At 42.6% G+C, this 15,768-nt stretch overlaps 1 protein-coding gene across 2 annotated transcripts in view; it reads right to left on the bottom strand.

The window, feature by feature from the left end:
• Positions 1-14,255: 14,255 nt before the first annotated feature.
• The window catches only part of THOC5 (THO complex 5), a 35,302-nt gene continuing 33,789 nt past the window's right edge, over positions 14,256-15,768 (bottom strand). For both annotated transcript variants that reach the window (XM_044243964.1, XM_044243965.1), the window contains one exon: positions 14,256-14,458. In XM_044243964.1, the coding sequence (XP_044099899.1) occupies positions 14,395-14,458 (64 nt within the window). In that variant the 3' untranslated portion in view covers positions 14,256-14,394. The remainder of the gene's footprint in view (positions 14,459-15,768) is intronic.

Here is a 15,768-nt window from a genome sequence, read left to right as displayed (position 1 = left end):
TTGGCTCAGGTCATGATCCTGGGCTCCTGGGATGGAACCCCCCCATCGGGCTCCCTGCTGGGCAGGGAGCCTGCTTCTCCCTCTCCCACTCTCCTTGCTTGTGTTCCCTCTTTCACTGTGTTTTTCTCTGCCAAATAAATAAATCAAGTCTTTAAAAAAAATAATGAAGTGACTGAGGGGGGTTGGTAACTATGCTGGAAACCAAATGGTCTACTTGGGACACTCTCTGGCCCTCTCCATCCCTCCCTCATTCTCTCTCTGTCTCAAATAAATAAATAAATCTAAAAAATAACAAGCAATGAATACGGATTATACCAAAAAGTAAGATAAATATAAGGGGAAGATGGGGAAATGAAATGGAGTGTGTAATTGATCAAAAACACTCATCTCTCATACCAGTCTGGAGAAAATGCTTAAAATCAATAAAAGAAAGGACTGAGAAACTACCAGACTAGAGGAGACTAAGGAGACATGATGACTCAGTGCAGTGTGGTATCCTGCACTGACTTCTAGAACATCAGTGGAAAAAGCAGTGAACTACAAATGCAATCTGTCATTCAGTTAAGAGCAATGTACCAGTATTAATCTCTTTGTTCTGACAAATACATGATCACACAGGTGTGATTATAAGGAATTGGGAGAGGGTATTCAGGAACTTACTATGCTGTCTTTGCAACTTTTCAGTAAATTTAAAATTACTTCAAAATATAAAATCTTAAAAAAAAATAAGGGAGTGGGAGCACCTGACTAGCTCAGTCAATGGAGCATGTGTGACTCTTGATCTTGGGGTTGTGAGTTCAAGGCTAATGTTGGGTGTAGAAATTATTTAAAAAAAATCTTAAGAAAATATAAATAAAATTACTTCAAAATAAATTCTTTTAAAAAATGTTGTATCAATCAGTGTATGCCTGGGTGGCTCAGCTGGTTTAAGTGTCTGACTCTTGGTTTTGGCTTAGGTCAGACATGGTCTCAGGGTCCTGGGATGGAGTGGGTATTGGGCTCTGCGCTCAGCATGGAATCTGCTGGAGATTATCTCCTTCTCCCTCACCCTCTGATCACACTCTCTCAAATAAATAAAATCTTTTTAAAAAATTGGTATGTCAAGAAATTGCACAGGACTAAAAACAAAGTAAATAGGATATCAGAACCTAAGACCTGGAGTTGAAGGTAAAGTAGACGAAGGTCAGGGAAAGGCAAAGGCCCCTATGTGTCATTATAAGCAGATCATAACCAGTCAAAGCCAACAGGCCCCAAACAGCTTCCAGCCCAATCTCCTTATATAAATGAGGAAACTGAGGCCAGAGGGGCAGGAGCCTGCCTAAAGCCTATTGGTTGCAGAGTTTACTTTCCTATTTGTTCTATACAGAAAATATGAATAACCTGGATATTAATTTTTTAGAGTCTGATTTTTAAAAAATTGCTCTCAGTGACCCTTATTTAGAAATTTTATACTTTCGGGACGCCTGGGTGGCTCAGTTGGTTGGACGACTGCCTCCGGCTCAGGGCGTGATCCTGGAGTCCCGGGATGGAGTCCCACATCAGGCTCCCAGCTCCATGGGGAGTCCGCTTCGCTCTCTGACCTTCTCCTCGCTCATTCTCTCTCTCACTGTCTCTCTCTCTCAAATAAATAAATAAAATCTTTAAAAAAAAAAAGAAATTTTATACTTTCTCAGTTTTGAAATCACAGGGAAGACATGATAGGCAGTAGAAATACAAGGGCTCTTAAATATCTCTGATTCAACCAATGTCCACAGGAGAAAAGAAGGGGCTTGTCTATATTAGAACCCAAGCCATCAGCTTTGGTACCATCATATCAGCACTTTCCAAGGACTAGATGCTTGGCTGCACATTTTATATCTATAGTCTAACAACAGCCCGATGAAATGAACACTACTGAACCTGCATTTCTCCATCGAGAAAACTGAGGTTCGGAGAGTGACTTTGCCTGAAGTCCCAGAGCCAGGAAGATTTGGAGTCTGGATTTAAATTTGAATCTGTCTGAACAGGGAAGCCCGGGCTCCCTTTCTTTGTCATTCTGCCTCCTGACATATTCCATGGCCACCCCAGACCAGACGCTGTAGGTATTTGGAATGTGAAAAGCCCCAGCCTTCCACAGTGATATCATTCTCATGGTGACCCCATGTGGCACAGGGAGGGCAGGAGGATCTGACCCAGCCATTTCTCCTCTTTGCCCTAAGTGGGCATGCTCCCAGGGCTGTAGGCAGGATTAGCCGGCCAGATACCAACTAGGACTAACTTTAACTATCTGCCAAACAAAATAATTCTCCCTCTGGGAGGATAACAAACCTTAGGAAAAACGAATAGAGTCAATTTACTACGAAATTGCTTGTCAGATGTCAAGGGCCTGGGGGATACAGACAATACATGGAAAGGAGCTGACTGCTTTGGGATGTGCCTTTCCTGTGAACTAGCTCTTGGCTCAGCAAACATAGTTGGGTTGATGAAAAATACCCTTCATTTTTTTTCCCCAGGGAAACTGTTTCAGAAAGGCTAGGTTAGGCTCTGTCTATGATAATAAACAACCATATCTCAGCGGTTTAGTCCAAAGAAAGCATCTTTCTCATGCACGCTATACACCCAGTCTGCATTGGCATGGGTCTCTGTTCATAGTGGTCACTCAAGAACCAAGTAAATAGGTGATCCATCTGGATCCAGGTTTCCAGGCTCATGGAGGCAGGGGAGAGAGAACGAGACAAACCATGCACAGGCTCTTAAAAGCCCCACCTGGAAGTGAGGCAGGTCTCTTCTGGCAACATGGCACCAGCCAAAGTAATTCACACAGTTAGATATCTAACGTCAGAGGAGACAGGCAGAGCAGTCTTACTGAAGTGCTAGAGGGAGAAGAGGGGGGATCTTTTTTAGGGGGAGCACTGATAACTCTACAGCAACATTCCAGAGAATTCTGACCAGCAGCTCCTGAGGCAAGGCCTTGGAGGTTCCCATACTCATCAGCATTACTTCTGCTGCAAGTAGTCAAAACAGAATCAAACGAGTTTAAGCAAGATACTATTGCTACTGATTATTAATAATGATAAATATATCAGCCTTACAACCAAGGAGTTTAAGAACATTGACTGGCTTCAGATAAAGCTAGATCCAGGGGAATTCTTAAATGATGTTCCTCAAGATGCTGCCAGTCCTTTCTCCCCTCTTGGCTGTTTTCTTTTGTGTAGGCTTCATTCTCAGGCAGGACCGAGCTCTCCCTGTGGTTTATGTACCAACAGTTGAGTCAACTCGGAATGGGAGGGCAGTGGGAAGAGAATCCTTGTTCAATATTTCAGGAAAAGTCCAGGGGTTGGTTCTCATTGGGCCAGTAAGGTCATGTGTTCCTCTCTGGGCATGCACAGGACATTGATGAGCTAAGCTGTGGTCACTTGCCCATGCCAAGCTGGGGAAATACGTCAGGCTCCTCAAACTGAAACAGAGAGTTTGGGAGGTGGAGTTCCCAAAGGCAATTAAGGGTACTGTTATCAGAAGAAAAAGGAATTGATGCTGGGCAGTAACAATGATAAATGTCCACAGTACCTGTAGCAGAAGATCCAAACGAGCAGTAATACCCAGTGTTAGAGGGTATGCAGAGAAACCTGAATTTTCTGGAAATAATGGTTGGAATGAAAGTGGACAAAACCTTCCTGGAAGGCAATCTAATGAGATGCATCAGAAGCTTAAAAAGCTCAGATACTCTAACCAAAGTTTGCCACTTTGGGGAATGTATCCTAAATTAATAACCAGATCTATTATAGAAATATTTAAATACAAAATATATTCACTTCAGCTTTCTTTATATTTTTGAAAAATGGAAAGTACCCTGAATATACAATAATAGGAAAATGGCTAAATAAAATTACATTTTTATTAGTAAACATTCTGCAGCAAAAAAGAAAACTAGTTTTTTTTTTTTTTCCACACTTGATCTAAGCCAAAAGGCCAAGAAGCAACTAGGGTTTTTTGTTTTTTTTTTTCAATTAAAAAATTTTGGGGGCACCTGGGTGGCTCAGTGGGTTAAAGCCTCTGCCTTCCACTCAGGTCATGATCTCAGGGTCCTAAGATGGAGCCCCGCATCGGGCTCTCTGCTCAGCAGGGGGTCTGCCTCTCTGCCTACTTATAATCTCTGTCTGTCAAATAAATAAAAATCTTAAAAAAAAATTTTTTTAAGGGGCGCCTGGGTGGCTCAGTGGTTTAAAGCCTCTGCCTTCGGTTCAGGTCATGGTCTTAAGTGTCCTGGGATCGAGTCCACATCCGACTCTCTGTGCAGCAGGGAGCCTGCTTCCTCCTCTCTCTCTGCCTGACTCTGCCTACTTGTGATCTCTGCCTGTCAAATAAATAGATAAAAATCTTTAAAATAAAAAAAAAATTTTTTTAAATGTATTTGAGAAAGAGTGAGAATGAGAGAGATCACAGTGAGAGAGGGAGAAGCAGACCCACTGCTGAGCAGGGAGCCCAAAGCGTGGCTCAGTCCCAGGACCCCGAGACCATGACATAAGCCGAAGGCAGATGCTCAACTGACTGAGCCACCCAAGTACCCCGAAAACTAGTGTTTTGGTTTTTTTTTTTTAAGATCATTTATTTATTTATTTGAGAGAAAGAGAGACAGAGTGAGAGAGTATGAGAGGGGAGGTCAGAGGGAACAGCAGACTCCCCATGGAGCTAGAAGCCTGATGTGGTACTCGATCCCAGGACTCTGGGATCATGACCTGAGCTGAAGGCAGTCACTTAACCAACTGAGCCACCCAGGTGCCCCCGAAAACTAGTTTTTAATGTTAAAAATAATTTGTATCAATGGGACCTGGTAGACATCTATAGAAAATTCCATGCAAATGCACATGAACTGTTCTCCAGGACAGACCATATATTAGGCCAAAGACAAGCCTCGAAAATTTAAAAAGATTGAAATAGGACAAAGTCTATTCTTGACCACAATGGAATAAAATTAGAAATAACAAAAATTTATTTAAAGAAATTTAGAAAATTCACAAATATATGGAAATTAAACAATATACTTCTTAATAACAAAAAGATCAAAGAAGAAACCATGGGGGAAATTGGGGAAAAAAAACTTTCAGATGAATGCATATAAAGACACAACATATGGAAACTTATGGGATGCAACTAATTCCTTAGAGGCAAATTTACAGTTGCAAATGCCTACATTTAAAAGGAAGAAAGTTTCAAAATGATAACCCAATTTTCCACTTGAAGGATGGAAACAGAAAACTAAACTCAAAGCAGGATTAGAGTGAAACTTAATAATGTAAAAATAAAAAAAACAAGAGAAAAATCAGTGAAACTAAAAGTTGGTTCTTTGAAAGATCAACCAAATTGACAAAACTTTAGTTAGACTGACGAAGGAAAAAAGAGAGCACTCAAATTGTTAAAATCAGGAATGAAAGAGAGGACATGTTACCAAACTTAGAGAAATAAGAAGGATTATAAGGAAATACTGTGAACAACTGCATGCCTAATAATTAGATAATTTGGATTAAATGGACAAATTCCCCAAAAGACACAAACTACTGAAATTGACTCAAGAAAAAAACAGCACATCTGAATAGATCTGCCACAAATAGAGATTAAAATAGTAATTTCAAAACTACCCACAAAGAAAAGTTCAGGCCTAGATGGCTTCCAAAGTGACTTCTACTAAACATTTTTGTTTGTTTGTTTGTTTTTATTGTTATTGTTTTTTTAATTTTTAAAAATTTAAATTAACAGGAGCGCCTGAGTGGCTCAGTGGGTTAAAGCCTCTGCCTTCGGCTCAGGTCATGATCCCAGGGTCCTGGAATCAAGCCCTGCCATCAGGCTCTCTGCTCAGCAGGGAGCCTGCTTCCTCCTCTCTCTCTGCCTCTTTCTGCCTAGCTCTGCCTGCCTCTCTGCCTACTTGTGATCGCTCTGTCAAATAAATAAATCAAATCTTTAAAAAAAAATTAAATTAACATATAATGTATTATTAGCCCCAGGGGTACAGGTCTGTGAATTGCCAGGTTTACACTTCACAGCACTCATCTTAGCACATACCTTCCCCAATGTCCATAACCCCATCACCCTCTCCCTACCCCTCCACCCCTCAGTTTGTTTTGTGAGATTAAGAGTCTCTTATGGTTTGTCTCCCTCCTGATCCCATCTTGTTTCATTTATTCTCTAATGAACATTTAAAGAATTAATGCCAATCCTTCTCAAATTAAAAAAAAATAGAAGAGATAATAATTCAAAATTAATTCTCAGAGGTCTCTATTACCCTATACCAAAACCAGACAAAGAACAACAAAACCACAGAATAATATCCCTTACGAATGCAGATGCAAAAATCCTCAACAAAATACTATGCAAATTCGATTGAGCAATATATTAACAAGATTATACACTATCATCAAGTAGGATTTATCCCGGAAATGATGGTAATATAAGGAAAGTAATAAATCACTGAGTGATTCACTTTAAAATGGTTAATTTTTTTTAAAGATTTTATTTATTTATTTGACAGAGAGAAATCACAAGTAGACAGAGAAGCAGGCAGAGAGAGAGAGAGGGAAGCAGGCTCCCTGCCGAGCAGAGAGCCCGATGCGGGACTCGATCCCAGGACTCTGAGGTCATGACCTGAGCCGAAGGCAGCGGCTTAACCCACTGAGCCACCCAAGCGCCCCTAAAATGGTTAATTTTATGCCATGTGAATCACACCTCAATAGATTTAAAAAACTGTGGCAAAATACACAGAAAATTCACCACTAGTGATATTTAGTACATTGATAATGTTGTGCAACCAATTACCACTATCTAGTTCCAGAAGGATACCCCTTACCCATTAAGCAGTCTTTCCCATTCCTCCCACCCCTGCTTTCTGATAACAACTACTCTGCTTTCTGTCTCTATGGATTTATGTATTCCGGACATTTATATAAATGGAATCATACAATACATGACCTTTTGTGCCTAGCTTCTTTCTGGGAATAGTCTATCCTGAAGGTTGTAATACCAAACACAAGGAAGATAGGGGGAAGGAGGTGTTTTTGCTCCTTGGTTTTCACTAAAGCCTGAAATTCTTTTTTTTTTTTTTTTTTTTTTTTTAAGATTTTATTTATTTGACAGACAGAGATTACAAGTAGGCAGAGAGGCAGGCAGAGAGAGAGGAGGAAGCAGACTTCCTGCTGAGCAGAGAGCCCGATCCGGGCTGGGATCATGACCTGAGCCCAAGGCAGAGGCTTTAACCCACTGAGCCACCCAGGTGCCCCTAAAGCCTGAAGATTCTTTAACAATCATATGTGTCAGCCTTATAAAGTACATTAATAATGATTATAAAAAAGCTTTCTGCTTTTCTTGCTGTCCCAAACCTGAGTTTACTTACGAAATTTAACTTTTCACTTTAATCTTCTCTTAACAGACTTTATGTATTGGGCACCTGGGGGACTCATTGGGTTAGGCCTCTGCCTTTGGTTCAGGTCATGATTTCAGGGTCCTGGGATCAAGCCCCACATGGGGCTTTCTGCTCAGCAAGGAGCCTTCTTGCCCCCGCCCCCACCCCGCCTGCCTCTCTGCCTACTTGTGATCTCTGTCAAATAAATAAATAAAATCTTTTTAAAAAATCATGTATTAATTCATTCAAGAAATATTTATTGATCTCCTGTTGTGTATCAACCTTGTGCAAGGCCCGAGAGATGTAGAGGTGAGCAAAATAGAAGTGTGTTTCTGCCTTTTCTGGACCATGAGTCTAGTGAGAAAACAAGCATTGAAGAGTAAAACACAATGAAGTTGTGGTTGCATAATGAAGTATGTTACATGTTCTATCTTAGTGGGTCTCCATTAGCTTTTACTTCTCTAGCCTCCATTCTTTTTCTGATGAAAAGAGAAACCACATCTTCCTCACTGAGACCATGCAATAGGGTGAATAATAGTCCTCCAAAGATATCTATGTCCTAATCCCTGGAACCTGTGAATGTTACCAAGTATGGCATAAAAGACTTTGTAGATGTGATTAAATCAAGGATTTTGAGATTGGAGATTATTCTGGATTATCCAGTTGGACCCACTGTCATCACAAGGCTCCTTACTAGATGGAGCAGGTGTCAGAGTTGGAGGAGGAAGTGATGATGACAGAAGCAGAGACTGGAGTGATGCACTTTCAAGATAGAGGAATGAACCATAAGCTAACTCTAGAAGCTGGAAAAAGCAAGGAAATATTCTGTCCTTGAGACTGCAGAAGGATTAAACTGCAGACTAGACTGCAGATTAGACTGCAGAACCATTAAAATGGTTAATTTTATGCCATGTGAATCACACCTCAATAGATTTAAAAAACTGTGGCAAAATACACAGAAAATTCACCACTAGTGATATTTAGTACATTGATAATGTTGTGATAATGTCTAATTTTTGTGAGATAACAAATAAATACTTATGAGATTGGAAAATACAAAACACCCAGCCCAGGAGTGTTTACAGTAGGAAACAGTGTATACAGTAGGAAATAAATACTGCACTGGTCCTGTGATTGGTTTTGGGTCCTTCATGCAGGACTTCATATCTCTACTTGTTAGATTGGGTCTAGCCTTTTTTTTTTTTTTTTAAGATTTTATTTATTTATTTGACAGAGAGTGATCACAAGTAGGCAGAGAGGCAGGCAGAGAGAGAGAGAGGGAAGCAGGCTCCCTGCTGAGCAGAGAGACCCATGCGGGACTCGATCCCAGGACCCTGAGATCATGACCCGAGCCGAAGGCAGCGGCTTAACCCACTGAGCCACCCAGGTGCCCCCCCCCTTTTTTTTTAAGATTTTATTTATTTATTTGAGAGAAAGCAGGAGGGGGTAGGGTCAGAGGGAGAACCAGACTACCTGCTGAGCAGAGAGCAGGATGCAGGACTGGATCCTGAGGCTCCAGGATCATGACCTGAGCCAATGGCAGTTGCTTAACCAGCTGAGCCACCCAGGCACCCTAGATTGGGCCCATCTTTAAAATATTTTTATTGCACAAATATACTCTGTGGGTCTTCCACCAGCCTCCAAGGCAGGTGGAACACTACCACCAGGTAGTGTTGCTGTTTCCTTCCGTTTAGGTCATCCATGAAGGTAGTGAGAAAGCCAAGTTAGAAGAGGGTGTGGCAAGAGCCCAGGAAGTTGAGGTGACTGTCTGGTGGGAACCAGGACATAGGCCCATAGACAGCAGGGAACAGATGTGTGGTTAACAGGCTGTGGTTGGCCTATTAACAGGTAATGAGAGCATGGCTCCAGTTGAGGAGCAGGTCTCCATTGGCCTCTACTTCTCTAACCTCCATTCTTAGCCACAACTGATGTGCTGCCGGCAAGGAGGGACGACCAGAGAGAGTGGGCTTCCACAGTCTGGGAACCCTCTGGCCAGGGAATGGCACACCAGGTAGCAAAGGCCTTCCTCATTTAAGAGGCCTTTTCTCCAGGCTAAACTGGGAGGGCAAGGATAAGAATCCCTCCCCTTGGGGTGCCTGGGTGGCTCAGTGGGTTAAAGCCTCTGCCTTCGGCTCAGGTCATGATCCCAGGGTCCTGGGATCAAGCTCTCTGCTCAGCAGGAAGCCTGCATCCCCCTTTCTCTCTGCCTGCCTCTCTGCTGACTTGTGATCTCTGCCAAATAAATAAATAAATAATCTTTAAAAAAAAAAAAAAGAAAAAAAGACTCCCTCCCCTTTGGTGAGCAATGCTAGGTGCTAGGCATGATGCTAAATTGATGTTTAATCCCTACAACCACTCCCAGCTGCAGGCAGGGACCCCCCAAAGCTTAGAGTCAAGCAACCTGTCCAAGTTGCTCAAGTGTGGAACAAGGACCTGATAGGTTAGCCTGACACTAAGTTGTACCTTTTTTTTAAAGATTTTATTTATTTATTTGAGAGAGAGCATGAGCAGGGTGAATAGCAGAGGGAGAGCGAGAAGCAGGCTCAATCCCAGGACCCTGAGGTCATAACTTAAGTTCAAGGCAGACACCTACCTGACTGAGCCACCCAAGTGCCCCTAAGCCAAAACTCCTGACCACCACAGTGCTCTTGGTGTACTTGTGTTGCTGAAATGGACAAATGGCCCAGCAAGAGTGCCAGCCTGAAACTATGCTGAGCCCAGAGCTGTTCTTTGAAAAACGAAAGTCTTGGAGGCAGATAGACCTGTTGAGAGCTCATCTTGGGTGTGCAGCTCAAGAAAGCCGGTGGGCATGGACATGTCATTTAACCCTCTGAGCCTCAGTTTTCTCATCTGTAAAAATGAAGGGACTGTGTATTCTTGGTAGTCTGTTGTAATTAAATAGGACAGTGAATGGAAAATTCTGACTAGCACCAAGCCTGACCCAAAATAGATGCTTCACACCTGTTCTCAACAGAGTCTGCTGAACACCATGGAAAGGACAGAGGTGGGGCTACAGACAGGGAGAAAGTTCCTGTGGCAGTCTGGCAGCTCTGCTTCTTCCCATGGATAGGACTTTTAGCCATTTTCCCCACACTGATCAGCAGGAACACCCTTAAAATAAAAAGAGGCTTTTAGATTTATTTGTAGAGAAAAAAAGAGAGAGCAAGTTGGGAAGAAAATAAAGGAGAGACTAGCATATATTAAGAAACCAAGAACATGAATGGTAGCTTTAAAAAGGCTAACAGAGGGGCACCTGGGTGGCTCAGTGGGTTAAAGCCTCTGCCTTTGGATCAGGTCATGATCCCGGGGTCCTGGGATGGAGCCCCATATCAGGCTCTCTGCTCAGCGGGGAGCCTGCTTCCCCATCTCTCTCTGCCTACTTGTGATCTCTGTCAAATAAAAAAAATATATATTTAAAAAAAAAAAGAAGCTAGTAGAAGGACCTGGCTGGTTTAATCAGTAGAGCATGTGACTCAAACTTGGGATGGTGAGTTCAAACCTCATGGTTGGGCATAAAAATTACTTTAAAAGATTTCAATTCAATTAAAAAAATAATAAAAAGGTAAGAAAGATATGAAACATAGACTGGGTCCCAGGTGTGGAAGGATGACAGAAAGGGACTGCTCTCTGGGATGTGCCCCAGGGAAGGCCAAGGCCAATTTTGGTTGAGGAAGCTTCAAGGTCTTCCCAAGCCAGACTCTTCTCCCTAATCTGCCTACTGGAAGCACAAGGCCTTTTAAGTAGCTCAAATGGGCTGGACTGTCCTGGGCTTCTCACTAGTTTGAAAACACTTCTCCTTACAGCCAAAGGATTCCTTTGTTCAGCCAGCTCCTTTGAAGAGGGAAAATTTCTTCTGGAGGGTGACAGACTCTGACATCCCCTGCCCAGAAAGCAGAGCCTTTCCCCGCTGCTCACAAGCCATCTTTGCAACCTTGTCCCAGCTGTCGGAGACAAGCTTTTGTGCTGAGTCAGTTTGGCTGTCTTCCAGCCAAGAACAGTGGAGGCTGCAATGCAGGGCCATTAAAGGAACTATTTTTAGACCCTATTTCAATCTTATTCAGCACAGGCAGTGAGACACAGGGCCTGAAGGTAGCCAGACCAAGGGGATGCTAGCAGGGACAGAGTCCAGGCAAGTAGGTCAGGAAAAAGACAAAGAGATCACACTATGTGGAAAGAAAGAAGCACACAGAGGGAGGTTCACACTGCTGCCCAAGGTACCCAAGACAGAAGATGTGGAGCTGCTTGCAAAGAATTGGGCCCTCTGCGTTCTATGAGGACTCACCAAGAAAAATGAGAGAAGGGAAGAAAGTACAACCACTTCCAAAAAGAGACTAGGGCAACGTGCACCTGGGGAGCTCGTTAAAAATATACTTCACTTCCTGTGCCCATCTTAGTTCAATGGAGACCGAATATTACAGTGAGGCATGGGAATCTGTTAATTTCTTCCTGGGATGGGGGATTCACACATATTGAAATTCGAGGATCACTGGGCAGAAAAGTCTCTACCTCTGAATTCAAAAGAATGATGTAGGCTGAGGACAGGCAGAGGTAGTGGCAGTCATTAAAACAGCCAACAGAGGTGACATTTTCCTTTTTTCAAGGGCTCAGGCTTCCATCTAGAAAATGAAGGAAAAACAGCATGGAGGTTCCTCAAAATGTTGAAAATATAACTGCCCTATGACTCAGCAATTGCACTACTGGGTATTTACCCTAAAGATAAAAACGTAGTGATCCGAAGGGGCACGTGCACCCGAATGTTCATAGCAGCAATGTCCACAATAGCCAAACTATGGAAAGAACCTAGATGTCCATCAACAGATGAATGGATAAAGAAGATGTGGTATATATACACAACGGAATACTATGCAGCCATCAAAAGAAATCAAATCTTGCCATTTGCGACAACATGGATGGAACTAGAGCGTATCATGCTTAGTGAAATAAGTCAAGTGGACAAAGACAACTATCATATGATCTCCCTGATATGAGGAAGTGGTGATGCAACATGGGGGCTTAAGTGGGTAGGAGAAGAATAAATGAAACAAGATGGGATTGGGAGGGAGACAAACCGTGACTCTTAATCTCACAAAACAAACTGAGGGTTGTTGGGGGGAGGGGGCTTGGGAGAAGGGGGGTGGGGTTATGGACATTGTGGGGGGGGTGCTTTGGTGAGTGCTGTGGAGTGTGTGGACATGGCGATTCACGGACCTGTACCCCTGGGGATAAAAATATATGTTTATAAAAAATTAAAAATTAAAAAAAAAAAAAATGAAGGGCCTGGGAGTCCCAGGAGTCTCCTAGTTCTTTCTCAGGAAATAATTCTTTTTTTTTTTTTTTTTTAAAGATTTTATTTATCTATTTGACAGATCCCAAGTAGGCAGAGAGGCAGGCAGGGGGGAAGAGGAAGCAGGCTGCCCACTGAGCAGAGCCCCATGTGGGACTCAATCCCAGGACCCTGAGATCATGACCTGAGCCAAAGGCAGGGGCTTAACCCAATGAGCCACCCACATGCCCCTATAGTAATTCTTTTTTTAGGTTTATTATTATTATTATTATTATGGTAATCTCTACACCCAACTTGGGGCTCTAATTCATGACCCCGAGATCAGGAGTTGCTTGCTGTTCTGAGTCAGCCAGGTGCCCCAAGTATATAATAATTCTCTCTTTTTTAAATATTTTAACTGAGACAGAAAGGGAGAGAGAGGGAACGAGATAGTGAGAGTGGCAGTGGGGCGGCGGGCAAGGAAAGGAGAAGCAGGCTCCCTGCTGAACAGGAAGCTGGACATTGGGCCCAATCTCAATAACGACCCAAGCTGAAGACAGATGCGTAACTGACTGAGCCACCCAGGTACCCCTGTAATAATTCTTAAATATTTTCCAGCTTTATATCTTATTTCTTAAACAAATAATGAATTGAAAACTGACTTTTTTTTTGAGGAGATGGGGAATAATTTTTTTGACAAAACTGTCCAAGAACACTTTATGCCATCCTTCACTTTGACTTTTGCAGAATTATAAAAGGAGGTTATTTTGAAAATATTTTAGAGGGCTTTATCGATTTTCCTAGGACTTCTCCTAATTCCCTGAGAGTCGAACCATTATTTTTGAGGCACTTATCATGTCCTCACCATGAAGATTCTCTTCAAATGGCTCCTGGTCTCACTCTGCCAGAGCCTCATTAGATGGTGGCTCTACATGTCATTCTCCAACACCATTCTCACTGACTTCACAAAATGCTGCAATATTTACAATTACTCCTTGTACCTGTCTTCTCTTTGTGCTGCACAGTCAGATGTTTATAAAATCCAACAAGCAGAGAGAATCTGCCCAATGAAGGTACTGAAGTTAGTGGAGGGAGAGAGGGGAAGGGAAAGAACTTTTGTTTTTTTGGGCTATGCTCACTTGGGCTTTCCCTGCCACCTCCTAATGGCAGGGACAGGGTAATAAACACCAAAATAATGAAACCTTCCCAAAGCAAGAACAAGAAAGATGAGTGGGGGGCGCCTGGGTGGCTCAGTGGGTTAAGCCGCTGCCTTCGGCTCAGGTCATGATCTCAGGGTCCTGGGATCGAGTCCCGCATTGGGCTCTCTGCTCAGCAGGGAGCCTGCTTCCTCCTCTCTCTCTCTGCCTGCCTCTCTGCCTACTTGTGATCTCTCTCTGTCAAATAAATAAATAAAATCTTAAAAAAAAAAAAAAAGAAAAGAAAGATGAGTGGGGATAAGAGGGCAGCATCTTTCTACAGACTCAAAATATTCTGTACTCTGCTTTTCTTGGCCACCTAGAGAAAGCCAGTCCACAAAAACTCATAATATGCTGTGGTCCCCAGCTGCCCTTCCAGACTGCAAATCCACCCCGTTGTCTACAGGAAGCCACAAGACAAAGGTCACTTGGTCAAGTGACACTTTAATAAGCTAGAAATAAAAAATCCTGTCTTTGGAGACTATCAAGAGCCACATGTGGGCCAAAGCAGAAGGTAGAGGCATAGCACTTTGGTCATGGGGAGAAACAACAGGCTGAGTGGAAGGTCAGCGATGGCTGAAGAATCCTTGAGGATGGTTATATTTAAACGGCTTCATCCTGCTGGGGCCCCTAAAGAAACAGGAGAAGGGAGATCAGTTAATACCATGCCCTTTGGGCTGACAAAAGAAATTACAATTCATCTGCACAAGGGAAAACTATGCAGCTGTTGGGAGGTGAAAAATGAACGAAAAGCAGACTGTAAAACAATATGTAAGGTGTCATACTGTTTTGGCGAAAATGCATGCTTGCAAAGGCATGAACATAAACCTGGAAAGGCCCTCACCAAAAACAGGCACTTCAGAGACCCTCACTTTTTAGTGTTTTTACAAAACTGCTCATTGATGTTTTTATGTTTAACAACAAACATATTTCTTTCTCTTTCTCTCTTTTTTAAAAGATTTTGTTTATTTGAGAAAGAAAGAGGAGAAAGAGAGTGAGTGAGCACACAGGAGCAGGGGGTGAAGCAGAGGGAGCAGCAGGCTCCCTGCTGAGCAAGGAGCCCGATGCGGGGCTCAATCCTAGGAGCTCAGGATCATGACCTGAGCAAAAGACAGATGAGATGCTTAACCAACTGAGCCACCCAGGTGCCCCTATTTAATTTTTATAATAAGAAAAATAAAGAAAAAACCTTAAAATCCTCCTTTGCAGGGAGATTCCTGTGTAAACAAGAATGAAAAGAATCAGCACTAAGTGTCTGCCCAGAGCCACGTGCTTTATACTACTACCTCTGAGATACTATTTCTACCATTTTATAGATTTTACAGATGAAGAAATAGTCTCGGGGAGGTAAACTGTCTGCCTGAATGTAATTGTCAGAAAGCAACGGGCTCAACTTCAAAACCAGGACTAACACTAAATCCTACTGGCCACAGGCAAGCTGACAATCATGGCCAAAACCTCAATGCTCTGAAGCTAAGGTGCTTCAGCTATAATGGTAGGGATTTGGGGATCCCAGGCAAAACTTCACAAATGAGCCTCTTCTACCCAACTCCACAGTGAACAATGACCATCTAAAGGGCCACTTTTGTCTGCTATGGTTGACAATCAGTGGTAACTTGAAAGGTGACACCATGGATATCAGTCTGAAGAGTGTGTGTGTGTGTGTGTGTGTGTGTGTGTGTACACAGAGATGAGAGAAAAGGTTTTTATTCCAATACCAATGCAACTACTTACTTAAGTGAGGGCTTACTCTGCGTGCCATCGTATTTGGCACTTTACACACTATATCTCGTTTAATTTCATCTTCCCTACTATACCTGAAGTGGATGCTGTTTTGTTTTGTTTTTAACCAATGAGGAATCTGAAGCTCAGGCAGCTAAGTGTAGACCCTCATCACATAGGTTGGAACTGCAATGTGAACCCACATCTTTTTGGGCCCA

Source organism: Neovison vison, chromosome 3, assembly GCF_020171115.1.
Source record: "Neovison vison isolate M4711 chromosome 3, ASM_NN_V1, whole genome shotgun sequence".
NCBI lineage: Eukaryota > Metazoa > Chordata > Mammalia > Carnivora > Mustelidae > Neogale > Neogale vison.
This window is presented reverse-complemented; position numbering and strand designations above follow the sequence as displayed.